This window comes from Fusarium oxysporum, chromosome 5, assembly GCF_000149955.1.
Source record: "Fusarium oxysporum f. sp. lycopersici 4287 chromosome 5, whole genome shotgun sequence".
Classification (NCBI taxonomy): domain Eukaryota; kingdom Fungi; phylum Ascomycota; class Sordariomycetes; order Hypocreales; family Nectriaceae; genus Fusarium; species Fusarium oxysporum.
Genome location: NC_030990.1, coordinates 3,515,670 through 3,541,596, shown reverse-complemented (window position 1 = coordinate 3,541,596; position 25,927 = coordinate 3,515,670). Strand labels below are relative to the sequence as shown.

The 25,927-nt window shown below is 49.2% G+C and overlaps 8 protein-coding genes across 12 annotated transcripts; 4 read left to right on the top strand and 4 right to left on the bottom strand.

Annotated features, from left to right (window-relative positions):
- Positions 1-1,292: 1,292 nt before the first annotated feature.
- FOXG_02205 (uncharacterized protein) lies at positions 1,293-2,493 on the top strand. The gene is made up of 2 exons (XM_018379547.1): positions 1,293-1,691; positions 1,756-2,493. The coding sequence occupies exons 1-2, from the start codon at positions 1,496-1,498 to the stop codon at positions 2,004-2,006; spliced, it is 447 nt and encodes a 148-aa protein (XP_018235606.1). The 5' UTR covers positions 1,293-1,495; the 3' UTR covers positions 2,007-2,493.
- Positions 2,494-3,327: 834 nt separating this feature from the next.
- On the top strand, positions 3,328-7,872 carry FOXG_02204 (uncharacterized protein). Of its 2 annotated transcripts, XM_018379546.1 has the most exons (3): positions 3,328-3,910; positions 4,067-4,148; positions 4,226-7,872. In XM_018379546.1, the coding sequence occupies exons 1-3, from the start codon at positions 3,904-3,906 to the stop codon at positions 7,524-7,526; spliced, it is 3,390 nt and encodes a 1,129-aa protein (XP_018235605.1). In that variant the 5' UTR covers positions 3,328-3,903; the 3' UTR covers positions 7,527-7,872. The 2 variants fall into 2 exon arrangements, with proteins under 2 accessions (XP_018235605.1, XP_018235604.1); XM_018379545.1 differs by having other exon boundaries at positions 3,328-4,148.
- FOXG_02203 (dolichyl-phosphate mannosyltransferase polypeptide 2, regulatory subunit) lies at positions 6,758-8,606 on the bottom strand. The gene is made up of 3 exons (XM_018379544.1): positions 8,472-8,606; positions 8,268-8,348; positions 6,758-8,168 (listed from the first exon to the last, which is right to left on the bottom strand). Exons 1-3 carry the CDS (start codon positions 8,472-8,474, stop codon positions 7,983-7,985), a joined length of 270 nt encoding a protein of 89 aa, XP_018235603.1. The 5' UTR covers positions 8,475-8,606; the 3' UTR covers positions 6,758-7,982.
- A 100-nt stretch (positions 8,607-8,706) lies between these two features.
- FOXG_02202 (uncharacterized protein) lies at positions 8,707-11,723 on the top strand. The gene has a single exon (XM_018379543.1). It carries the CDS (start codon positions 8,879-8,881, stop codon positions 11,483-11,485), a length of 2,607 nt encoding a protein of 868 aa, XP_018235602.1. The 5' UTR covers positions 8,707-8,878; the 3' UTR covers positions 11,486-11,723.
- A 73-nt stretch (positions 11,724-11,796) lies between these two features.
- Positions 11,797-12,125, top strand: FOXG_18253 (uncharacterized protein; the record flags this gene model as incomplete). The annotated part of the gene is made up of 2 exons (XM_018398315.1): positions 11,797-11,947; positions 12,010-12,125. The coding sequence occupies 2 exons, from the start codon at positions 11,797-11,799 to the stop codon at positions 12,123-12,125; spliced, it is 267 nt and encodes an 88-aa protein (XP_018235601.1).
- Positions 12,126-13,249: 1,124 nt separating this feature from the next.
- FOXG_02201 (uncharacterized protein) lies at positions 13,250-14,684 on the bottom strand. The gene is made up of 3 exons (XM_018379542.1): positions 14,509-14,684; positions 13,949-14,395; positions 13,250-13,894 (listed from the first exon to the last, which is right to left on the bottom strand). The coding sequence occupies exons 1-3, from the start codon at positions 14,569-14,571 to the stop codon at positions 13,673-13,675; spliced, it is 732 nt and encodes a 243-aa protein (XP_018235600.1). The 5' UTR covers positions 14,572-14,684; the 3' UTR covers positions 13,250-13,672.
- Positions 14,685-16,620: 1,936 nt separating this feature from the next.
- Positions 16,621-18,200, bottom strand: FOXG_02200 (uncharacterized protein; the record flags this gene model as incomplete). The annotated part of the gene is made up of 3 exons (XM_018379541.1): positions 16,621-17,410; positions 17,470-18,014; positions 18,063-18,200. 3 exons carry the CDS (start codon positions 18,198-18,200, stop codon positions 16,621-16,623), a joined length of 1,473 nt encoding a protein of 490 aa, XP_018235599.1.
- A 591-nt stretch (positions 18,201-18,791) lies between these two features.
- On the bottom strand, positions 18,792-22,777 carry FOXG_02199 (uncharacterized protein). 4 transcript variants are annotated; one of them, XM_018379539.1, is made up of 5 exons: positions 21,951-22,777; positions 20,776-21,813; positions 19,782-20,697; positions 19,346-19,734; positions 18,792-19,291 (listed from the first exon to the last, which is right to left on the bottom strand). In XM_018379539.1, the coding sequence occupies exons 2-5, from the start codon at positions 21,661-21,663 to the stop codon at positions 19,244-19,246; spliced, it is 2,241 nt and encodes a 746-aa protein (XP_018235597.1). In that variant the 5' UTR covers positions 21,664-21,813; positions 21,951-22,777; the 3' UTR covers positions 18,792-19,243. The 4 variants fall into 4 exon arrangements, with proteins under 4 accessions (XP_018235597.1, XP_018235596.1, XP_018235595.1 ...); XM_018379540.1 differs by having other exon boundaries at positions 18,818-19,291; positions 21,947-22,777; XM_018379538.1 differs by having other exon boundaries at positions 20,776-22,777.
- Between the last annotated feature and the right edge of the window lie 3,150 nt (positions 22,778-25,927).

The window sequence follows — 25,927 nt, the reverse complement described above, 5'->3', positions numbered from 1 at the left end:
TCTGAACCTTCGCCGTCTGGTGTTGCGACAAGCAACTACCTAACTGATCTATGTATGTATGTATGTATGTATGTATGTGTATTTTTCGTCTGGGTGGCTGTAACGAAGCCAAATCTCCTACTGGAGCAAAAGACGTGCTGAGCTAGCTAGGTACAGGATACCCCGCTTCCTTCACCATCCAGCATACCAATGGCACAAAAGGTGCTGTATTTCTCAAGCCCGTCACCCGTCAGCGGGTTCGAGGGCAATCTATTGTCGAACTTTTTCCACCGACCAGAATTCTCTCGCGCATCACTACATCTGCTGACGCAGTCCACAATCTCCAGTAACCAAGTTGTAGCTCGTAGTCGACTGTCGCGGCGGCAGGGAAAAACCTCGGGAAGGGATCAGAGGCCGACGGTGCGGCTTGCCTTTAAAGGAGAAAAACCCATCGCAATCGGCGTCGTTGATCGGAAGGATGTCGCTACGAATGCCCGGGGCATCGCCCTCCGATATCTAAGGCGTTCTGGTTCTGAGGTGCCGCCATTAGATCCGACAAAGGTGTTGTCAGAGAAGGCGAACTCTCCAAAATTCCTTCTCTGAAAACTGCTGTTAGGGAGCCGATAGCGTCCCCGCAGTTTTTGTGTGGTCGCGTGGCCTGCAGAAAATCCCGCTCCTAGCACCGCACTAACAGTGCGTGCCAAGAAAGAATTTTTACAGGAGAGAGTTGACCTAACTGATCTGTTCTCTTTCTCGGACCGGTGTAGGGTAGTTATGACTAGGTATGGACCCTAACCTTATATCCATAGGTGGTAAGAGACAGGCCGGTCTATTGAAGTGATAATGGGACAGAGGTATGTCCATGGATAACTGTGAGTAAATTATTATCACTCGCATAATGACTGCCATAAAGATCAGCCTAAACCCATGCCTAAGTTGTATAAAGTTATCATACGAGAAAGAGATATTATTAGTCCATGGTTTCATCTAAACCCCGAGGGCTAGCAAATATGAGGAACAAGTAGATAAACACTATTTACATTAACTACCCAATTTTGGGATTACAACGTGACATTAACCAAACCCATCATTGAGATAAATCTCTGCCTGATAAGATACACTCTTTAAGAGGCTATTTTTGATCGTGCGTTGGTGCTGTCATATATCCGCATTTGCTGGCGTAACATACATGATATCTCAACCTCACTCTTTTTTACATAGGGTGTACCTACCTTAGGTGGTCGAAAAATCTCCGAAGAAGGACAGAAAGAACAACCTCGTTTCCTTCCAGAAAGAATTGGAGAGAAGCTTGTACGGCAAGTTTCCGAAACAAAGTTTGATACTAAGTCATGACGATCCACTCAGATGGAGAACAATTGCATCATGCTCTCCATATATCTCCCCAAGTTAAGAAATCATGAAAGAGCAGATTTCTCATCCTTGATCCTCGCTCAAAGAATTTTCTTTAATTGTTCCTTGCCAAACTTCAGAAACAGTGATCACAAGGATACTCACCATGGCTCAGAACGTCCCCGAGAACTACGTGCCACTCTATGCTACCCAGGACGAATGGCAGGACAAAGAACTTCAACAATTTGCGATTGACTTCTATCGCATCTCGGACAACCCTGAAGAGAATCAGCGTTGGGTAGACTCTTTCACGGAAGACGCAAGCGTGCAGATTGGCGCTGACAAGGCGCGCGGCTCAAAAGGTATTTCGATGCTTTCATCACCACCTTCATTCTGTTGGGGACATTGAGCTGATAAGGACCATAGATCTGGTCGAATTCCGAAGTCGGATGTGGAAGCACATCAAAGAGCGCAAACACACGGTTCTCAAAGTCTTCCCTGGGCGATTCTCCGACTCAAATGAGTGCATGATTCTGGGAGAAGTCAGCGTTACCACAACAGATGGACGGCTCAAAGAGGCTGCTTGGTCGGCACATGCAGTTGTCAGGAAGGTTGATGGGCAGTGGAAGTTTAGCCAATACCGCGTCTGGCTGCAGACTGATGGACATCTGCTGTGAAAGTAATGTCCTACAAAGATGACGGAACCAACCAAAAAAAAGCAAGCAAAAATGAATTTATGCATAGCCTTTAGTTATTCAATGTCAAGCAGGTCGCTCAGAGAGCAACTGTAAACGGCTTCACCCAACCGGATACGTCATCAAAGGCTCGTGGGAGATGTTGACTTTTGCGGAGTAGAATCGACAAATGCCGAAGAATACCGTTGTCGAATGGTAAAGCTGGGATCAACACACGCTGATTGATGGGAGCTCTGGCAGGGAGAGCCAAGGATAGAAATACTAACGACACACCCAAGAGGCCATTCAGGTGCCAATCTAATCCTCACTGTAGCAGCGCAGCGTTTCCTGAGCTAAGCCAAAGTTCACAGTCCCTTGCTTTGAGTGCTAAATCTGGGATATCAGCGTGTCGCCCCCTGGTGATTAGAGAGGTACGGCCATGCTGATGGCGTAAATGGCATAGCTCACCTGACCCATGATCACGGCGTAGAATCATGTGGCTTAGCTGGGTCGGATGGATGGGGCACGATTTATTGAACCATCCATGAGAGGAATGGATGAATGATGACAGGTATCGAGACAATAAGGACTGCATAAGATCGAAGATTCAGTCGTCATCGTTGCGACCTTTTCAAGATAGCCGAGTATACTGTCCAGTATCATGGAAGCCTGTTAAACCTGTTATGATGGTGGATGACAAGGCAAGGTATCGAATCGAAAACCGATTCAAGGTGTAACTGAGGTGCTGTAACCTCCGGATTTGTACCCTCCCATTCACTCTCTGGCCAGCAGATCAAATGCTAACCTCCAAATACCATGCATCCTTGTTGCTCATCATGCATAATCCCTATCAAAACAATCCAACCCATTACATCTAAGCCGACATCTCTTCTTGCTCAACCTTTGTTGCTACGGCATCCCACCAAGGCCCATGGGCTGCTCTGTCAACCGTTCCAATCTATTCTAGTTAGTTCGATATCTCTCTAACTCGATCAACAAACTCAGAGAGTCCGAGACTGGCTAGCTTCTCGCCCCTGACAGGCCGAGGCGTGGGTAGTGGCAGATCCGCCAATGCCATTGATGTGCCCGTCAAGACGATGTTCGGGTGAAAGTGGAGGTGGAGGTGGAGGGTCGAAGGGGGCGTCTTATCAACCCTTCTCTAGAAGGGCCACTATCTTATCGCTTACAGTGCATGTGGTGGTGATGTCCACTACCAGCCTCCACTGCCTTACTGCCTACTGCCCTCCCTAGGCCATCCGACCCCTCTATTACACCCCACGTCACATTGGAACAGAGGTGTGAATCTAGGCCTCACACATGGATGGGTTGGATGGGATGGGATCTATCAGAGAGTGACTCTTCGGCCAGCTCCCATCAGTCCTTTGAGCTCTCTTCCTTCACTTACAACCGTGAATGACTATACGATACAAACTTCAACAAAGCGTCTGAATATTTCCTTGGTTTCCAACTCTATAACGATCTTTCCCTTTCTCATCTGCATCTGCATCTGCATCTGTTCTATATTGCATCGACTCAACTCAACTTGATAGACGCGACGAGCTGGTCTACGCCGCTAACCCAACGATCTCGAGCACTTCGCCGTTCTTTCACGATAATAACTCAACTCAACTTAACTCGCTCTGGCCGATATTGATCTGCATTTCCTTTCCTTCGCCTCCCATATCCGATAGTAGCTACTGCGAATCGACCCCCGATCTGTGCGAGCGAAGCGAAATACATAGGAACACAGACTTCGAATCTAACAAGTGCCGGCGTCACCTCGACTGCAAGAGAATCGACTTGACGCCCCTTTTATAACAAACGCGCTCTGCAGAAACGCGAGCGTAGCGTTTTAGTTTTAGGGGTAGGAAACTGCTCCGACACTTGTCCAAATCTGCATATGCCTTGTAAGTGCCTCTACTGGAACTCTATTCCCACCTTAATACCCCTCCATCTATGTATGACCTATCAGCCACTGGCACTGGGATCCCCAAACCCGAACCGCTTGCGCAACCGCGCTCCTCTTTAACAAACAGGAGAGCTGACCATGACCCTCTCGACAGCTTCTAAGAAGGAGAGGAAACATGCCAGAGAAAGTGGCGGCATCGCCGCGGCCGTGACAAAGCAAACAGCTGGTAAATTCGCGTGAGCCTCCCTGTCCGCATGACTCCTCTTGGCTATCATGGACCACTTTAAGTACCTAGCTGACCGCAGTCACATAGCACTGTCACTGTCAATAACGGTAACGCCAACACCAACAAGGATAACGTGAATACAAATATCAGCAGTAGCGGAGATAATAAGAGCTCATCTACTTCGGTCGCTTCCACGCCCCCCGTCGACACGCCCGAGATTAAGCCTTCTTCTGGCCCTGACAATGTCAACCCTGCTGTCTCCCCTATGCTGGCTGCTTTGTCCACAACTCCAGCTTCCGCGAGCACAGCACCGAGTATGAACAATGAATGGATGAGGAACGGCATGGCCGGCTCTCCAGGAAACTTGATCAGTATCATGGGCGATTCACCTCCTACCCAGCCGTCTTCTTATGAGGACTCAGGTCGACTGCAACAAGGATGGCCCGTACAGCGCCATTTCATGAGTCCCTCGCCTTCATCTCTATCCCCACCAAACCACAGCCGACGTCCTTTGAGCTTCCAGATGGACGCCCAATATCAATCTCCAGAAACACCACCTCCGAGTGTCCCCTACCGACGCAGTTCGGTCAACTCCCCATTCCAAGGCTCGAGGATGGGAAACTATCCGCCTCTGCCTCATCAACCTCAGCCACACTTCTATGGTGTACCAGATATCGACCTCAACATGACTAACAACTCGGGCATGAAAGCCGGCGAACGAGGCTATTTCTTTGGCTTCGACAAGCTACCCGAATGCCCCGATTTCCCATCTGGTCCAAGCAACGTCGTCATCGCGGGGTATGAAGGTGGTTTGGATGTGTACGCTGTGGGTAAGAGAGGTCTTGAGCCTGTTGCGAGTCTAAAGGGACTACGAGGAGGCGTTCACCATGCCAAGATCCTTCCTTGGACGCTTGGCAACAGTAATAAAGCTCTGTTCCCTCTTGTGGCGGTGGTATTGCATGGACCAGTTCTACCCTCAGCTGTACCTGGCTCTGTACAGGACGAGGGACCAAGCCCCAGGCTTGATGGGGCAGCAAGCCCTCGATCCGTCTTCACCCACCAGGATGGCTTCCAAGGGCGACAGACCATCGACTCATATCAAACGTCCGTAGAGGCGTACTCACTCAGGACCAACCAACTCGTTGATGTGTTACTGCAAGCGCCAAAGATCCCGATCAACCCTGAAATCTCCGTCACGAACCCAATCTTCAGACCCCCTTCACCCAGCGGCTCTTTCACGATTCGAGCGGACTCAGGTACACTTGCAGTTTGCTCAGGCGTTACTGGCGAATGCTGGATCTACTTGCAATTATTGGAAGATCAAAATGGCCATGTTTTTACATGTGTCGGAAAGATCTGGACCAGACTCCAGCAAAGCATCCGAGGTGAGGTGCCTGAGGAGGCTGATAAGACACAGTCTTCGACCGCACCACCACGCTCAAATCCGCAAACACCGATTCTCGCAGTCAGTGGACGATGGATCGCTTACTGTCCTGCGACGCCTTCGTCACAAGTCTCGTTGAGAGCTCACGTGCCACTTCCTATTCTTGGCAAAGCACCTGGACTCGCCACTGTAACGCCGCCGCAGTTTCCTTCGTCTTCTGCATCTGTAGATCTTCCTATTTCCGATAGTGTCGTTAATAAGATCATGCGAGAGACGACCCAGGAACTTATTCAAGGCGCTAAGTGGGTTGGACAGCAAGGTCTGCAAGCTTGGAATTCATACTGGAACAAGTCGTCAAACCCCCAAACGCAAACTCAACAAGCGCGCTCGCCTCCTCAGAACTGGGCTGGTACTCGATCTCCTCGTGGCGACCCAATTAACTTCCCTCCAACTCATGGTCCTGCTGGCCCGGTTGGAGCGAAAGACCCAGGGCTTGTGTCGATTGTTGATGCAGAGTCGCTCATTAATTCATCTACAATTCATCCGATTACTACGTTCTCGCCGCCTTTGGGCTGCAGTTTTCTTTCATTTTCGCCATCATCTTTATCCCTGTTCACTGCCAGCAACAAAGGCGATGTGCAAACAGTCTGGGATCTGTTCCGTATTCAACATACACGATCATCCCCTCTCCAGACCACTGTCACGCCAAATGCAAGCACAGGACCTCAGGTCCGTCAAATTGCACAATTTTCACGAATGACTGTCGCACGCATTGTCGATGTCGCTTGGACGCAATCGCAGGGGGAGCGGTTAGCTATGGTGACCGAGCGCGGCACTGTTCATCTACTTGATATGCCCTCAAGTGCGTTTATGTGGCCTGCACCTCGCCGTCGCCAAGCTGTCCAGGAAAGTGGCACCGCAACACCAGAGCAGCCGAACACGGCCGTTTCTTTAGCTACTGGAGCTTTTGGTGCAGCCTATCAAGCTGCGAAACCTTTTGTCTCACGACCTCGTCGCAGCAGTGGTAACGTACAAAACGTGACTGGCAACAGCCTAAAAGACTCAGCGGCTATGGGTGGGCGAGTGATCGCTGCTAGTATCAGCAGTTCACTTGGCAAGACAGGAACCGCCATTAACCAGCTTCGGCATACTGGCGAAAACCGAGTGTCCTTGCCGCTTAGCTCAGGCCTTCCTTCGGCATCCTGCGTGACCTGGGTCAAAAGCAGAAAACATCAAGGACTCTTTGTGGTTGGCAACGGTCTAGTACGAGGTTTCTCCTGTCGAACTCGTCGATCTAGCGTACAGGCTGGCAGGCGAGTGACACGGGCTAGCAGGTATCACGATTACAATGTGCCGATTCTACCCAGCGACTTGGTTGCTCCAGCTGTACGACAGATGGTTGACCTGGGAGCTCAGGATGAAATCCTCGACCTTTCGGACCGTGATATGGATGCAGGAAACACGCTGACGCTGAACCCCCGACCTCGTGTTGCGGCAACAGATCAGACTATGGAATCGTCAATCCCTCAAGCTGAGATAGAGTCTAGTGCACCCTATCAACCTTTCCACACGGATCGACGAGTAACTCTCTGCGAGTACCGGAGAGGAACAGCTGATCAGCTCGAAGTTGTCTCAGCTATACTAGCCGAGACAAGTCTAGACGAAAACACTACTTCCAAGAAAAAGAAGAAGAAGGGGCAACCCATGGGACCAGATTCATCTAAAGAATTCTCAAACACAACGGCTTGGGCTTTTGGTCAGGATATTCCAGTGGTTCGACTGGATTTAGGCTTGCCAACAGTTGCTGAGGAGGAGTACGACGGCCCCGAAGACCATATTGCATTGCCCCCTTCAGCGATGGAGCGCGTGATGCAGTATGGCGACCAGGAGCAGATCGTGGTGACTACAAGGAGACGACGTGGAGCGCAAGGTGGAAGTCAAGGTGAGGATGGCTTTTTTGAGGATGACTGTGAAGTCCTTGACTTTGCAGATCAGAGAGTGTGAGAAGAACTCTCAGACAGACAACGTGCGCTTGAGGTTGGCGTCTAGGTCCTTGGCTTTGCTTTGATTATATGCATACGAGGCTGGAATGGCAAGTCATTGCTTAAGCTGTTTGGCGATATGGAGCAAAGTTTGTATCTTTTCGTGTGAAGCATGATTAGTTACGCTCAACCCAACTCTTGGTCCGGTATGTTGGAGTTTGATTCTGATATGTGGGCATTTTGCTTGTACGGAAGAAACACTCTTTAGCACGGTCGTTTAGCAGGTCATAATGCCTTATTATAAATAGAAAAAGATTAGATACCCATTTCCTGTAGTGTTCATCTCTTCTGCATTAAGACATTGGCCTGAGACTCCAAAGTCCCATAGTGTGATTAGGTCTTGGGCGAAACAACGCCATTAAAAGACACTGAATGATTACAAGTATATAATCGACATGTCGTCGTCTAGTTGGCCTTCCTAGTTGGCCTTCTTAGCGGCAGCCTTGGCCTTTGCAGCCTTCTTCTGGTTGCTCCGAATCATAACCATGCCGAGGAATGAGCCAACAACAGCGGAACCGAGGAGGATGATAATAACGGGGATGCGAATGGCCCAAACGCGAGGGGGGAAGAAGTTCTGGAGAGGGTGATCGTCGTCGACAAAGGGCTAACCAATTGTTAGTTGACAATGTGTTCAATACCTAAGCTGGTGTACATAGGTAGGGGTGTATAGTCGCATCGAGCTGAGAAATGAGGGGCATCTTACCATGAGAAGAGTCCAGATGGTGTAGTAGGTGAAGACGACGGAAGCGGCCACGAGCATGGCGAGACCGACGATTTTGTCCAACTGTAACAAGAATTATTATGTTAGTAAAGTTGAAGCACCACGAGGGGCTGCCACGATGCCCCGGTCTGAAGCGCGTAAAGGGGACAGCGTGTAAATCAGGCCATGATAGGTGTAGCTGCTTACCATTGTCAAAGATGCGCAAAGCGAGCGAGCGTAGTCTTTGTTGAGCAGAGATGAAGATTGAGACCGAGAAGTAGAAATAAAGGAGTGTCGTGGCAGTATCTTTTGGTGGTGAAATGGTTGCCGTCAAAAAGTCCAGTTGGCTTTAGGGACAAGCTTCAGGGGACGTGACGACTAAAGGTGGAGCGCCACAATTGCACAGCCACATGATCTCGGAGCTCCAAATGTGGCTGAATATCTTTTTTCAAACTCGACATTACTTCGCGCGCGACGACGCTAGCAACGACATCTTTCTCGGTTCGCAAGGACTTTCACTCTCTCGCCCCCACGCCATCGAAATTTAGGACGCAGTAATCGACACGGTAGAATAAATCGATCGTGACTGCAACTGCGAGTGTAATTTTCTGACGATGGCTTCCGCCGAGGTCGATCTCCCGCGTCGGGACCGCGATCGCAGCGACAAGCGTGATGGCGATTCATATCGTCCTGCGAGAGACCAGCGATCAGCCTCTCCCAAGCAAAAACGAGAAGCTGCGCCTGTGCGAACCGAAGAGGAGAAACAAGCGGCTGCAAAGGCAGAGTACGAGAAGCTTCTCACAATGCGATCCGGCGGTACATATATTCCACCCGCTCGACTGCGCGCGCTCCAGGCCCAGATCACGGATAAGACGAGCAAGGAGTATCAGCGCATGGCATGGGAGGCGCTCAAGAAGAGTATCAACGGTCTGATCAACAAGGTCAACACTGCGAACATCAAGTTCATCGTTCCCGAGCTTTTTGGAGAGAATTTGATCCGAGGTCGCGGTTTGTTTTGTCGATCGATCATGAAGGCCCAGGCTGCCAGTTTACCGTTCACACCGATTTATGCCGCCATGGCTGCTATCGTCAACACCAAGCTACCCCAGGTCGGCGAGCTCCTGATTCGTCGTTTGGTTATGCAGTTCCGAAAGGGATTCAAGCGAAACGACAAGGCTGTCTGCCTTTCCTCGACTACCTTCCTGGCGCATCTCATCAACCAGCAGGTTCAACATGAAATGCTCGCCGGTCAGATTCTTCTTCTCCTGCTTCATAAGCCGACCGATGACAGTGTTGAGATTGCGGTTGGTTTCTGCCGAGAGGTTGGACAATATCTGGAGGAGATGCAGCCGTCTATTGCCATGGCTGTTTTTGACCAATTCCGAAACATTCTGCACGAAGCCGATATCGACAAGCGAACACAGTACATGATCGAAGTGTTGTTCCAGGTGCGCAAGGACAAATTCAAGGACAACCCAGCTGTCAAGGAGGAATTGGATTTGGTTGAAGAGGAGGATCAGATCACACATCGTATCGAGCTGGAGGGTGAAATCGATGTGCAAGATGGACTCAACATTTTCAAATTCGACCCGGAGTGGGAGGAGCACGAAGAGGCGTACAAGAAGCTGAAGGCTGAGATTCTAGGCGAAGGTAGCGACGACGAGGATGACGAGGATGAATACGAGAGTTCGTCCGAAGACGAGGAGGACGAGAAGACAAAAGCCATGGAGATCAAGGACCAGTCTAATGCCGATCTTGTCAACTTACGGAGAACTATCTATCTCACTATCATGTCTAGTGCCGATCCTGAGGAAGCTGTCCACAAACTCATGAAGATCAACCTCCCTGCCGGTCAGGAACCAGAACTTCCCTCCATGATCGTGGAGTGCTGTTCGCAAGAAAAGACGTACACCAAGTTCTTTGGCATGATTGGTGAGCGCTTCGCCAAGATCAACCGACTGTGGTGCGACCTGTTTGAGCAGGCTTTTGCCAAGTACTACGACACTATCCATCGATACGAGAACAACAAATTGCGCAATATTGCGATGCTATTTGGTCACATGTTTGCTTCAGACGCCCTGGGCTGGCACTGTCTATCTGTCATTCACTTGAACGAGGACGAGACCACATCCAGTAGCCGTATCTTTATCAAGATCCTGTTTCAGTTCATCGCAGAGGAAACGGGTATGCCCAAGTTGAGGGCACGTATGACAGATGAAACCCTGCGCCCCAACCTGGAAGGCCTCTTCCCTAAGGACAACCCCCGCAATATCAGATTCTCCATCAACTACTTTACAAGTATTGGTATGGGTGCTCTCACAGAAGAGATGCGAACCTACCTACAGAACATGCCCAAACCTGCTTTACCTGCACCCCCTGCGGCTGATTCAGACTCTGATTCAGTTTCAAGCTATTCGTCGTACACAGGCTCTTCTTACTCGCGATCTCGATCTAGATCGCGAACACCACGTAAGGTCGCTGACCGAGGAAGATCTCTTTCTCGGTCTCCTGATCGAAGAAGCCGGGGACGTTCATACAGTTCGTCGCGATCAAGGTCATTCTCAGGATCTGTATCTGCACGAGGAAGGGGACGCAGCGAGTCTCGCTCTGCCAGCCCTCCCCGACGAGGACGTCGTTACGATAGTGAGAGCCGCTCACGATCCCCTGCCCCACGAAATGGCAAGGGTCGGGCTCGCAGCGCCTCATACTCATCTCGAAGTCGTTCCCGCACGCCTCCACGTCAAGCACGTGGACGCAAGGATTCCTTCGCTTCGGAAGGACGATCGCCGCTACCTCCAGCTCGAGATGGGCGAAGCCGCTCATATGATTCCCAGAGCCGATCTCCTTCTCCTGTGAGAAAACGGGAGAGGTCATACTCGGGCAGCCCACCTCGACGAGGCCGACCGCGCGGAAATGCCGGTCCAGCCTCACATCGGCGCAACAGCTCTTCTGTCAGTGATGGACCGCGAGATACTGGCAAGCAATTCAGTCGCTCACCTTCATACGATTCGCGATCCCCACCTCCAAGAAGGGCCAGACCAGACAGCGTATCGCCCCCACCTGCGCGCAATGGTCGCCAAGCCTCATACTCGCGGTCACCTAGCCCCCCGCGCCGTGGAGCAAAGAAGTCTTTGAGCCCTGTGCCGCCAAAGAGGAGACGTTATAGCGATAGTGTTTCTCGGTCACCGCCACCGATGAAGCGAGGACGAAGGGGAAGTTGAAGGGGGTTACTTATAATTAGAAGACCAGGTTAAGGAGTTATATTATCAGCAGGACTACCAAAATTGTAAGCTTTTGAGGCCTAGCGTCATTGTTCTTGGGATTTCTTCAACGGTGAATTTCATGTTCTTTGTTGAATGCATCACGACAAAGTGAATAGTCTCGTGCTTTATAAAGGGGAGGCCCCTGGTTGAAGAAATAGTGACTTTTCTATGAATATAAATACTGTTGACCTCTAGAAACGTATCTCAGATCTTCAGCTATCCCGCTTCTTCTAGCCTCTCCATCCGGTAAAATCGTCACCTTCATCAGTATGGAAACTCCCTTAGGATCCCAGGAACCGCCCAAGGCTAGCAACAACGTAACTACGTTCGGCATCGGTATCATCATGATGGGCTCAAAGACGAGAAACACTAAAGCTCGTATCGGAACTATGGCTCTTGGAAGCGTCGCGATTGGCATTGGTATGTCTATCAAGCATGTTTTTGGGCAACATAAGGCAACAGAACGGCTAACTTGTATTTAGGAAGCGCTGGTTTGGAAAAGCTGGAAATTGACGTGACTATGCTTCCGACTAGACTCTCAACAGTCTTGAATATGGAGTATTCGAGCGTCGAGAATATGAATCCATTTGAGAGTTAAGTTGGGGACTGGGGTATGGGGATATGATAGATGCATGCTGACCATGCTCAACTAAAAGGAGTTTTGTCTTTTTCGCGCCTTAGGTATATTGAAGAAGTAGACATATTTCTGGTAAAATCCATTTGCATATCTGAACATCTAGGCCGAAGATATGAGGAGAATAGAAGGTATTATCCTCAAGTTACCCCAACATCAGAGAGATACACAAGTCAAGACTTCTTGAACCCTTACGATTCGTAAGGTACCCTGATCTGACCGTAATGTTCTTCAAGCCTGCCAGTATTGTTAGATCTGATGATGCTCCGACGTCGACGTTTTATTACCTAGAATCTGCAACAACCCGATAGCTCATGTTTTATGGCTTTATTTGGTGAGGACCTTACACGTTGGTGGCAGCCACCTAACAAAGGAAATTTCTATAGCGAACAAAACTAAAAGTCGTTCTTTGTTTGTACTGCAATGAGTGATGTGAGGTAATGACATAAGCCATTGATTCTGCGTGCCATTATTTATTCTCCTTTTAGGAACATTAACTGCTTAGTATCGACAACACACTCTCAAACCTACATCATGGTGCTCACCATCATCTGCGTTACCGCTCTTATCATAAGTTTCCTTCTGATTGGAAATCACCAATGCAGATGTCGCGAGAAGCCTGGGGCTATATATTTTTGCTACCGTGCTCTTTACTGTTATGGGAGCTAGATCGCCTATTATAGATCCATCTGAAATCTTGTACTGACTATAGCTAGGCGCATCATTCTTTGGTCAGATTATCCAGACGGCCCTCCCAGAGCTTCAGCAAACAAATAACGCCCCTTAGGACTACCTGGAGCATCAACCGGAGGTCTTTTATCACGGCCGAGGCAAGTTCAGTGCCCATGATCGCTTGCACCGCAAATACGGCATCTGTTGCGACCAAGAATGGCACTGTATATCTTGTGTTAATCTTCAAGCTGAGGAAGTTCGAGTTCTTGTGAAGATGCGTGACAATGAGTTTGACAGGAGAATGAAAGAAGCTCTTACGAAGTGTGAGGAGCGAGGAGTCGACTCTTAGGAGACATGGGAGAAAAGACAGTTAGAGCATACTACAGAGATCACAAGGTCTACTCAGCTTAAATATCATCAAAAGGAATACGGACTGGTAGATTGTACGGAAATAAAAGTTGACTAAAACTGAACGAAATCATTGACCGTGTGCTTACACATAGCAATAACTCTGGTCGCTAACGAGTTCGACTCCACATTGTCCCTTACATGTTTTCAATTAATTACCATCGAACTGAAACCCTCCGTAGATGTTGTATCCGAATGTAATGTACATGGCTGGTCTTAGGCTCACAGAGACAACATTCTCTGCTACTGACCCAGATTACCACGTGAAGGTGACAGTCGTTGATTTGATGCCTCCTTTTGGGCTGTCAAACCACAAGCTTCTCAGGCGTTGGCCAGAAGAAGTAGATGGCTTCCTCCAAAGAAAGAATAACAATAGTCGTGGCAGGTGATGGCGCAACACGATTCAAGATGCAAAATAGCCACCATTCAGCTCACTTCCTCGCTCGCCGAGCCCGGCCGGATCGCGCACCGAGAATCTCACGAAGCAACAGCGCCAAAAGACCACCGTTATACGCCTCCTCTTTGGGAAAGATCTTGTCTTCGTAGACGCTGTATTGGCTAAGATCTTGAACAGTCTTGAAGTGCTCGACTGGTTGGCGGGTTCGAGGTGATTCAACCAAGTCCACAAGGTTGACATGAGTTACTCGCATGGTCTGGTATCCGGTCAGTTTTCCGTTGCAAATGGCTGCGGGACGAGCTTCACTAACTGTGCGTGCTTCGTGAAGAGAAGTTGGTTTGGGCAAGCCGATGAGGTTGAACATATTCTGCCAGTGCAGAAGATTGTCCTTATCCTCACCAACGACGTAGTTGAACTCCTGGATGAGTGAAACGCGGAAGTTGTACCAGGGCCCAGTGGCTTCCTCATCAGACCAGCCGAAGTGATCACACATGCGATAGAACTCATCGAAAAAGGGTTTGGTGCGTTGATAGTCAAACTCTTTGAAGTTGGCGAAAAACAGGTCCACGGGATAGTCTGTAAACTGCTTGCCAGGAAGTTCCCGGGGGACGAAGTGGAAAAGTTTACAAGATTCACCCTGCTCGCAATCCCCGTCGTTGCGAAGTTCAGGGCAGAGCCGCGTGAACGTACGACGCTGTCTGGGAGCCTTGGGCTCCTTCTTGACTACAGGAACAGGCCGGAAGAAGTCGTCTTTGAGCTGAAATATATAGTTAGTACGGTGACATTGCCGAGATGCTGGCCGGTGAGATCTTACCTGGCGAAATCGCTTCAGCTCGTTGTCGACCCGACTCTGCGGGACTTCACCCTCACCCTCACTATTGGGCTTATTGTCGTCCTCGGGCGACAAGGAAGCGACACCCTTTTGCTGGTCATTCTATGACGTTGACATGCTGGATATTTCAGGTAGGTATATTTGGCTTGTGATGTGTGTTGTTGTGTTGTTGATATGTGGCTACCTGTTGGAGAGAAGAAGAGGAGGAAAGAGGAGGGAGAGGTTGAGGATCAAAATAAAAAGAAGAAGAAACAGTGCGGAGATTAGGGCACATTGAATAAGGCAGAGAAAGGTGCCTAAGGCAGGGCACGAGGTGTAACAGTAGCAGGCAGTGTGTGACAGTGATTCAGTGACAAGCGGGCTGGCAACAAGGCACAGTTTCTCGTAGTGAATCGGATGACACTAACCGTCTAAAAAGCTTCAAAAAAAGTTGAGGGAGAAACAGAGACTGGTAAAGGTTGCAGAATGGGAAAAGGGCAGATCAAACCCAGTTCAAGATAAGGACCAACACCTCTGCCTTACTGGCTCATCTTCAGAGCTCGTTCAATTTTTAAAGTCTCTTGATTGTTGTCAGTTTACTTCAATATGCACGTAACAATGCAGTCCATTTTTTTCCATTCTCACTTATGCTTGTTGACAGAAGGCTGTGAAAAGAAGCGCATCAACAAGCAACAAACACTATAACAAAGAACCAAACAACACTATACTAAGATCCAGTTGTTGTCGGGAATTTTCATAACATCTCAGAGCTGCCCATCCACTCAGCTTATCAAGATCTCCTCTGCTAGCACTAAACCGAGAGATATGGGAGATGCACAAGTTAAAAACGCTGGTGATATACTTCACTCAACGAGACAGACCACCACGCTCCCTTTGTAACTCGGGAACTTTTCCATGAGTAATCATGCTGCATCCCCTTCCCTAGTCCGATGTGATAGCGTATATTCACTACGTAGACTGGTTGAAATTAACCTGGGTTATGTATGAGCCTAGGATAGGTTTGAACGTTGGATCAGAATTCAGGTAGGTTTAGAATGAATAACAAACCACTATCTCTAGTATCGAGTCGGTATGCTCTCTTTGAAATGCAAGCATCTCATAGCCAGATGAGAAGCCGATAAACACATGCGTAGGATATTGTTATCTATTAACTATGCTTGTTTATGTGTAAGCTATTGTTATTATCAGTTTCCCTGAACAAGCAGCTGCTAATTCAAACCAGGGAAACTCCTAGTGTCTTGTCTGATCGAGGTATGTATATTCCAGAGGTTTTCTCCTAAGTCTTTGTCCTAGAGAATCAAATTCTCTATCTTATATGTTTATCTATACACATACACATGTAATACCCTCGTACTCACAGGGGGGCAAGAACGAGATGCAGCAGAAGGTGGCGCTTGCTACGTGCAAAATATTCAAGGAGACCAACGCCCTATATGTTTTTCCACTTAGTCAAGTAAATTTGGATTTTTTGAACCTGCTCGCTGTCGCGGCTAATTTACTGTCGTTTCCGAGCTTGAAGCAATGGATGTAAGTAAGATATAGGCTAACGATTTATCCAAGTATCCACTTTACACCACAACTTTGGGTCACAGCTCCAGCTCCAGATCTAGAGAGCATCAAGAACACATCGAGACCACGCCTCTTGGTGTCTTTTGCTGAACGACTCGGATGCCTGCCACTCTGGTCTCAGAGAAATATTAATAGACGACGACCTCTCCTGAAAGGATTTATTATATCTAAAAACTTTCACATTGGAGTTGCCTTCGCAACCCAACCCTGCAAGAATGAGAAAAGCTTCGGGAGTATAAGGAGTCCCCGCTGTGTTCTTCATTGTCGTTTTGTCTTTCAAACTCCTTATCCTATCAATGATATTGATCTTTCATTATATCTACTAAAAGCTTAATAAAAGCTCATATAGTATTGTATCAATCTTGCCTTTTTACCTTTGATCACGCTGTGGCAATGTGATGATGAAACAGACCACACTCGGGTTCTTTCATCTTCATTTAGTTCCACTTCCTCATCTGCCTTGCACTCTGAACTAGATAATTGGATTCCAAATCATTACTGTGAGAAGCTATGTCTTTTGATCTATTCTAAACATTTCACCCCTATACGCCATCTATATAATGCTCATTATAATCATAACTCTATCCCGCCAAAGCCTCATCTCGTGCCTTGATATCTTCCTGCTTGCCCTTCTCCTCCTGTTTCTGTTCCTGCGCCTTGACCTTATCCTTTTTACTCATAGTCAAAGCCCCCTTCTTGAACGCCTCGTTCGGTAGGGGTCGAATGATGGGTTGAACCACCCACCAAGGCCTTCGACACCGTCTTTGTGTGCCTACTGAGCTCTCCGTCTCAGGAGGATCCTCCTCGCCCTCGGCCAATGGTGTCTCCGCAACGCTCTCCCCATTGGTGCGCTCGTACTCAATGAGACCTTCTGCAACCTTGCGCTCCACGGCAGATAGTACGCGCTCGTAGGCTTCCATGTCGCCTGCTCGGCTCTTGGCTAGCATGTCTCGCACGTCGGTGTGCTTGGAGACAAAGTGTCGCAATAGATGGAAAAGATGGGGTTGCATGGCTGACATGTTGGGTCCCTGTTCCCCCTTCTTGCCCAAGTCCTTTCTTCGCTTCTTGGACGGTGGCTCGTCTTCAGCTGTCTCGCTCTCGTTCATCCACTCAGTATCGTCACCAGGCATGAAAAGTGGTCGGCGCTCGATGTGCTTCTCTCCGAAAACGTGTTCGTGGAGGATGTCCATGTATCGTCTGAACACAGCATCAACTCTGTAACCCCCTTTTCCATCTTTTCCTCTCCAATATTCTCGTCCTTCCTCTCCGACGGCTGGTGGCTTTGTGAAGATAGCTGGGTCGCTGAGGTTGCCCTCGGCGCTCATCCCGCCATCGCTCCTGTAGCTCGAGGCACTTCTCGATGTCTCCCTCCTGAAGGATGTTCCATTCGCGAAAATGACTGTCTCCCTGGGTAGGCTATCTCTCAAAACCGAATCATCTTCCACTCAGCCAGGCCCGTCAAATGTCCCTTCTGCTCCCTTCGTCGGCCGTGGACAGTGAGGATGGATGCGCCAGCCTTCAGGACATTCTGCGCGTATGCCAGGGTCTCCTCCTTCGTGTCCAGGATTCGAATCTTGGCTGTCACAGGCACAGGCAACTCCTTGTGCAAAATGTTGATCAAGCGGAAGATAAGATCCTGGTCTTCCTGGAGGAAAGCACCATACTTTCCCTTTCGTGCGATACCTTGAGGACATCCGAGATTCAAGTCAACAGCATCGCAGTAAGGGGCGACTTGCTTAGCGGCAGAAAGGAGCGCTTCGGGGTCGTTCGCGCAGAACTGGACGAATAGCGGTCGGTCGATAGAAGGGTTTCCGTCAAGCCAGGGAGTTTCGCCGTCGGATTTAACCGATTGGAAGTGCGCCTTGCGATACTTCTCGTCCTGTGAAAAGAGTCGAGCGTGGAGCATGGGTGTATAGGCAAGGAGACTCTTTTGTTCAGTGGGTGAAATGAAACTTCGAGTCAACATGCGCCAGGCCTAAGCTGTCAGTCAAACCACACATGACTAGGTCGAACAACAACTCACAAATTCAGACTGGTCTACCATAGGCGCAACGATGAACTTGGGGCTTCCGATAGACTCGTAGAATGCTCGTCCTTGCAGCTTGGTAGGGTGCTCCCCCGCGCTGGTGGGGTTCTCCTCTGTGGTCGTCATTGTAGACATGCGCTGTGCGAAACAGACAAATCGGGGGCTTGAAACAGAAAGATGTAGATATCCCGGACTCTTCAAGAGCCAGGCTCGTCGTGTTAATCGATCCAGAGTGTTTAACGAGACGTGGCGCAAAGTGGTTGAGAGGGAGTGTTCACAACCTTTGTATGACCACCAAAATATTTTTTTTTCAATGTTTTACCTCCGAGTAATGTTGCGGCCCGGATGTGGGGGTGGGGGAGGCTTGTGGCTGAAGCGATCGCGGGGACTTTGAGGCTTAAGCCTTATTTCCGAGAGATCCAGAGGGTGGGTACATGTACCGTTCTATTCTTCTCATGTACCTCCAATAGTGGGTCTCTTTAAAGATGCCAAGCAACCTACACCCCAAATCATGTACACAAGTACCCTTCCCTTATCTGTAAATTGATTCGATCCCCTGAATCAAATGAAGATCAAACAAAATCTGAAGTGTACACACACAATCGAGATTAATGATCATGCTAAGCCCCTGATGCCTGCATCTCGTAAGCCAACTCGGAAAAACCCTGAGCACTTATACTGATGCGCTGAAAACAAGGTAAAGTAATGTCTCAAACATTCACAGGGCGACGTCAAATGTTCCGGCCAAGCAATTAAAACTTAATGATGTATCCATTCCATTGATTTTTTTTGGTTCATGTCGACAAGACTATCAAATGATGTTCTGTGAATTAACGCGGTGTCCCCGTTTCAATGGTTACACTGCTGCAAGCCCAGAAATATGTATGTATGTAATTGCCATTACGCTCCATTCCTCGTCGGTCCCAGATGAAAAGAAAAGAGAGATGAAGTAAAGCAAAATTAAAGAAATGTATGACTCTTTGGTCTAAATTCCACATGACATGTAGAGACTGGTTAGAGTGATCAACACCATTAACACCGTACAATGCTGTCCCAAACGCCCAAGCGGTTAATATGGTTGCTTGCAATACAAGATTCCGGCTTGATCTCCGGTATCAGTCAAGGAAACAAAACACTGCGCTAACAAGCTTAGCTCCTCGTGGTGGGCATTGCCATCATCAGAAAAAGTGCGTGTAAATCTTTGAGTTTTCGTGAACTTCCATTTCCTATAACCTGTTAGCAACTGGTGTGTCGTTGTGATTCTCAATGTCAAAACGTACCATCTTGAAGGTGTTCAGCTCCTCCTTGATCTGCTGCGCAAGCATGGGAGTCAATCGGTTGCAGGTAGCAATCTCACCGCGACGATCGTACTCCTGACTAGGCCAAGTATCGTGGAAGACAATACGGGGCGAGAAAGTAGCGTTACGCTTGGTAGATCCGTGGGGAGTGTTTGGTGCGCTCTTGCTGTCCTGTCGTAGCCTCAAAGCGGACATGAAATAGTCTTCGCTGCCAATAGCAATCGAGCCAGTTCGGCGATGGCCCTGAGACTCGTCGTTGGGAGTGCTAGGGGCACTGGAGTTCGGGGAATCAGTGACAGCAGGAACGCTGGGGAGATCAAGGCCAGGCGAGGAATCAGCAGGACGGATGGAAGGGCTGGCTGAGCCAGGGCCTACAGACTGTTAGCAAGAGAATTTATAAGAAAACCTTTTGACTTACGCTTCAGAATTCCCTTGCGGACGGCAGCAAGCACCTCCGCACGTTCCCTGTCGCCCCCAACAATACTCTTACGCGAATTCGAGTTGTCAGTTCCAGAGCTCCCAAGACGCTCAGCAATCTCAACACCCAAATTGGTATCAATCGAATTGCGCTCAAGATGGGGGAAGGTATCTGTCTGTCTGGGATCGGCCGACACGTTAACTCGTTGAGTCTCAGCCTCGACAGTGACCATCGATACAGCAGCTTGGCTAGCCTCGGGCTTTACAGGTCCATCAGCAGGAGCAACTCCAATCACTGACTTGGGTCGGAAAATTCCAACAAAAGATCGACCACCCTTCTTCATACCTCGGCCCATCTTTCGAATCATGATAGAAGCCGATGACGCTGTCGAGGAGATGGAGAGGTTGTCGGTTGAGCCACCAAAGAATCTGCCACCATAGATGCTGTGTCCGAGGCCTGCAGCCTCCTGCGCTTCCGCGATACGTGCTTGTTCGGCATCGTAAGCTTCGTCGGCCGTTGGGTCCTTGTGGAGTTTGGAGGGTTCTGTCTTATCAGCTCCCTCACCCTCATCAGCATTACGGAAGTCGGCTGCGCTTCCAAATGAGAAAGCACGTCGCAGTCTGGAGGTCTTGCTCTTGGATTTGCGTCCTTTATCTTTGATAGCAGCAAGCTGTTTAGCCGCGGGTGAGTCTACTTTACCCGCACCTGATGCATTAGAAGATCCGTCTTCAGCGACCTCGCTAGCCATGGTAGCTGGTCTAGAGAGAGGTGAAGGGTTTGTAGTGCGTTTAATCGCATCGGAAGATGATCCTCGAGGTGGGATGTTGACCTTGGCGTGATCTTGCTTAGAAGTGATTTCGCTGTTTGCCTGGGAAGAGGGGTTTCCAGTGGGGGCAGACACATTACGGTTGGCAGACTGCAGAACATCCCTGTTAGCATTCAAGTTTTACCACCCATTGCTGATTGGATAGTGTTTCAAGGATCATCAACTTACCGAGGATGGTCGAGAGTGACTGCTGCGGCTGGAATTTACACTCTCAGAACTTCCGTTGCGCGAGTGTGCGGCAGCGTTAGTGACAACACGCAGTGTTTGGGAGTTTCCATCTGCTTTGCTCTTGTCATGCGTAGCAGGCTTCGACAGGTCAGAATCGGCACGAAGACTTCGACGGCGGGATCGGTTTGAATCATCCATGGGAGATTGAAGAAGTTGCATATCATCCATAGATGTGCCAGGCATAGCATTATAGAAGCTGTTGGGTCTGTTTGGAATCGCCGAGCGGGCAGGATTGGGGCCATTATAGAGTTGAGTTGCAGTAGGCATTCCATTCACTGGGACAGCTGTGCTCTGAGAACGCCCGTGCTGGTTTTGTTGAGGAGTGAGTGACCGTCTATACCTGTCCGGTGCAGCTTTGCTTGAAGAAGTTGGAGAGGTTGGTTGTGTAGGGCCAGCAAGGAAGGCAGAATGAGGTCGAGGAGCAGGCACAATGTTTCGTCGCTGAGGAATGGCAGAATCATCACGAGCACCCGTTTGGCCAACGCCCATGGCATTGTATTGCACGTTGGTAGCTGAGGAGCTAAACTGGCGTCCGCCGTAGTTGGCGTTGTGGTTATAGTTTCGCGTCGGTTGACCTTGCGGTTGCCAAGATTGTGTATGGTTCAGGGTCGGTGTGCTAGTGAAAGCGTATTGCTGGACAGGAGTCGAACTACCCCGGTAGCCAGTAGGAGAGGGAACGGCATATCTTGGGGCTTGAGCCGCTGCCGCATACTGATGGCCAGCCTGGCCTTGGTTATTGGGTATCATGCTTGTTGAAGAAGACGGTCGGGTCTGGAGCATTGTAACCGTTGCAGTTTGCTGGGGAAAGGTCTGAACCAGAGCAGCCATAGTTTGCGTTGACGTATAACGAGCAGTAAAGCAGCCGTCAACAACAAGCGTGACCACGAGAGTGCCTGTTGAATACCTTCGGTCTTAATTCGAAGGGATCGGACGAGGTCGGTTCGAGGTGCAGTGTGTTTGCACTCAACAAAAGAGCAACTGTGGCCAAGATTCATGTTAGCACGGTTTTCACTAGACACGGCCTACAAAGACCAAAGAAAGCTTGAACAATCCGGATATCCCTTCTTGGGTTGCATTCCCGCAGATAACCGGGAGAGATTTGCGTAACCACCTACCTATTTTTTTTTTCCTGTTATATCTTTATGACAAACGAAAGAAGATGAGGAGGCTGTAGTTAAGGACGCCAGCGACCAGAAACAAAGGGAATTGATCGTGCTGATGAAGCAGCTCACTATTACCGTGAGCAGACTTTGACTCTGCTACAAGACGAGATATGCTAATGGAGATTGGGGACAAGATCAAGAGTCGTGACAGACAGCTTGAATCTCGACCTAGTTGTAACGGAACATGAGAGGGTCGTCGACAGTTCGGGGCAATGGAACGGTGAAGTAGACGAGTGAGGCGAGGAAACAAAGTATTACGGAGTTCGCTCGCGAGATGAGGGTTATGATCGACAGGGTAGGCAGATTTCCAGTCGTCGAGAGTCGTCACAGGGGTCTGGAGAGAGCAGAAGCGAATGGCTAAGCAAATGCAACTGCGGATAGAACGCTACAAGTGTCGAGGTCTGAGGCCAAACGATCACAGGAGACGATAGATGTAGAATGTGGAAGATCGAAAGATCGAAAGATCGAAAGCGTTCGAAGGGTTCTGGGAGATTCGGGGCAAGCGACGGCCGAGAGAAAGGGGTACGGCAATTTGGAGAAAGTCGAGCCGGGGAGACGAGGGGCAGAGAAGGCCAAAATGGCGATGGGTTACGGTGATGGCGATAATGAGGAGGAGAATAGAAAGGAAAAGGAAGAAAAGACACCTGAACAAGGAGAAACAACGAGACGATGAGATGAGATGGTGAAGAAGTCAATCTGTTGTTCAGAAAGTGAGGTGAGGTGATTGAGAAACCTCAAGAGCCCAGGTGGGTACGTAACTCGTGTTATCCACACGCTAATAATGCATGGGATGGCCCTGGTCGGACTTGCAGAAAAGGGACCCCGTGGTGCAGAGCTCACTACAGTGGACTGCCAAAGTTTGTTTGCTACAGGGCACAGACAGCAGTAGAGTCCCTATAATTTAGCGGTCCAAGGCCCAAAATTCCGGGTACATGACCGCCCCAACGCGGCCTATCGCAAGTGATCTCGGACATGCAACCCTTTCGACATGAACGTGACAGCAGTGTGGTTGCAATCTAACGCCTATTCAGAAAATAGCCTCGAATGAGGATTGATTGCTAGGAAGGAAGAGGCAAGTGACAGCCGCGATTCATCTATCTCACTCAAACATCCGCTCTTGGGTCTTCAGCTTGATCACGACAATAGTAACACAAACTCACGCGTTCAAAGACAACGTATCAAGCTGGTAACTGTTCCGTAGTCCTGGAGATAGAGTATTGTCAGCATGCAGGGGACAAGGGGCAAGACGTCGTAAGCCAATTCTCTCCGTCCGTCTGGTTGCTGTTGGCATCTCGAGATGGTCGATATTCACACATGCCTCTCATGCACCCGCACTCGCCCTAAACACGAGGTGCTCGTGGAGCCATCCCAGGGATTCCCCCAAGTGAAAATCCCACAACTCCCAGGAGACTTGAGCGGGTCTTGTCAATGCCAGAGGAGCCAGTACGTTCACCATTGGTCACCGCTGCACTGAGCTAGCAGGGAGCCTGGCTCGGTAGAGTGACCACGTCGAGGTCTCTCATCTCTCGCTCTGTTGTGCTTTCTAGGCTGTCGCGAGAGAGGCAGAGAGCATTGATCCGGGAACAAACGCCTGTCCGTGCTAGTTTGATGGCTTTTGCCTGTGCTTCCTCTGCTGCATTGCCCAGTGACCAGCTGACGGGACCAGGAAGGGCTCAAACATTGGTGCAGTCTCTGTGCGAGGCTATATTGGTGTTTGGGATGAAGTCCCTGAATTTCTTTCCGTCCCGTCGTCGCTTGTCGGCGGTCCTATGTTTGTTGCCGTCTCAAACCAGCAGACCGAAACGGATTTCGGGGTCTTGAGAAAAACCACCTCACAACAGACAGCGACTACGGGATACATACTCAGGGGTATGAACGTTTTCCGGCCGCTGCACAAAATACTTGCGTGTACAGTACAGTACAAGACATACATACACATCCTTGAATTGGACCAAAGCAAGGGACATTCAGGGGATAAGCCTGGCTTAGTAACTGATCCACGTCAGACGTGCCAATCACCAATGGGCATCATAGACGTTGAGAGGATCAACATTGAGATACGATTGATTTTCACGCTTTAGCTCCTTTAGGGGTTCGCGCTTGTGTGTGTCTCGTCTGGAAAGGGTCATGGCTTTTTTCGGCTGTTTATTTCAGGTTATGTGACTTTTAAGCCGGACAATTGATAGCGGCTAACGTTAGATCGAGCCAAACAGTCTGGTATCGCTTGGCGTTGTCTTTAACATAACCAACAGCTCTTGAAGCTATTCTGGCGATATTAGCAAATATGTAATCAATCTGACAATGACTCGCCGTTTCCAAGAAGGAACAAATATCTCAATATTCCAGTAAACAAGACTACCCAGTCGAGATATGTGTGAACCCACTCAGCTGCTGAACTTCTTTTAAGTCGGCCAACTTTCTGCAACTCAACTCTTATTGTTCGCCCGGCACGATACGAAAACACCAATTATTCCTTCAGCCGCAGCCATTCTTTTCATGTACCCGCAGCCCTGGGATTCCTCTGGCATATGATCGAGGCCGTTGGCTCGATGTCGGCAGAGAGAAGCGTCTCATGGCTTGCAGTCTGCAGTAGCTTCTGCAGGATGCGTGGGATCTGACACCAAACATCCGATAAGTCCAACTGGTCCAGTACTTTCAACGGCCACAGTGGGACACTCAAAAAGAGCCCCCATGGGCCGAAGACGCGAGTCCAGTGGATCTTGAAGCGAAAAAAAGAGGCCAATCTCATGCACGATGAAATCGTAAACGAGCCCTCGACTTCTGATAGGAGGGGATTTGACAAGACATGTTTTACAAGACGACACCATCTTCTATCACTTTGACCCTGAGACATTCCTATGCTTGACTCTTGCTACCATAGAGTCTCTTCAGCTCACCACAATTGCTGACCCTTACATATCATAGGTATTCTCCTTGGCTTTGCTTCTCCTGTTTCTATATCATAACAACAGCTCATGCATGGTACTGGAATTTTCCATGACAGCATGATATGGTACTCCAGTCTCCTCGCCTCTTCCAAGTAAGAATAGTAGTCATCCGCGTATTTTTAGAATGGGTCCGCAGGTCGTCAATCGCGTACCCACTGAGGAACTTGATTGTGCGTGTATTTTTGCTTAATGGATGTGTACAGAATAGCCAATGCTAGCGAGACTTGGAAAGTCCCGTCAGAACTTGGAAAGATCAGGTTTCTAGCATGTTCATCTTGTTGCAGAAAGGGAATGAATACCGAAAGCACAAAACTTTAACAGAGAGACTATTATTGACGAGAAACCTGTTCATGGATTGTCTTCACCGACAAAACACCGTCACTTACATACCAGTCTTTATGTATGTATGTATGTATGTATGTATGTATGTGTATTTTTCGTCTGGGTGGCTGTAACGAAGCCAAATCTCCTACTGGAGCAAAAGACGTGCTGAGCTAGCTAGGTACAGGATACCCCGCTTCCTTCACCATCCAGCATACCAATGGCACAAAAGGTGCTGTATTTCTCAAGCCCGTCACCCGTCAGCGGGTTCGAGGGCAATCTATTGTCGAACTTTTTCCACCGACCAGAATTCTCTCGCGCATCACTACATCTGCTGACGCAGTCCACAATCTCCAGTAACCAAGTTGTAGCTCGTAGTCGACTGTCGCGGCGGCAGGGAAAAACCTCGGGAAGGGATCAGAGGCCGACGGTGCGGCTTGCCTTTAAAGGAGAAAAACCCATCGCAATCGGCGTCGTTGATCGGAAGGATGTCGCTACGAATGCCCGGGGCATCGCCCTCCGATATCTAAGGCGTTCTGGTTCTGAGGTGCCGCCATTAGATCCGACAAAGGTGTTGTCAGAGAAGGCGAACTCTCCAAAATTCCTTCTCTGAAAACTGCTGTTAGGGAGCCGATAGCGTCCCCGCAGTTTTTGTGTGGT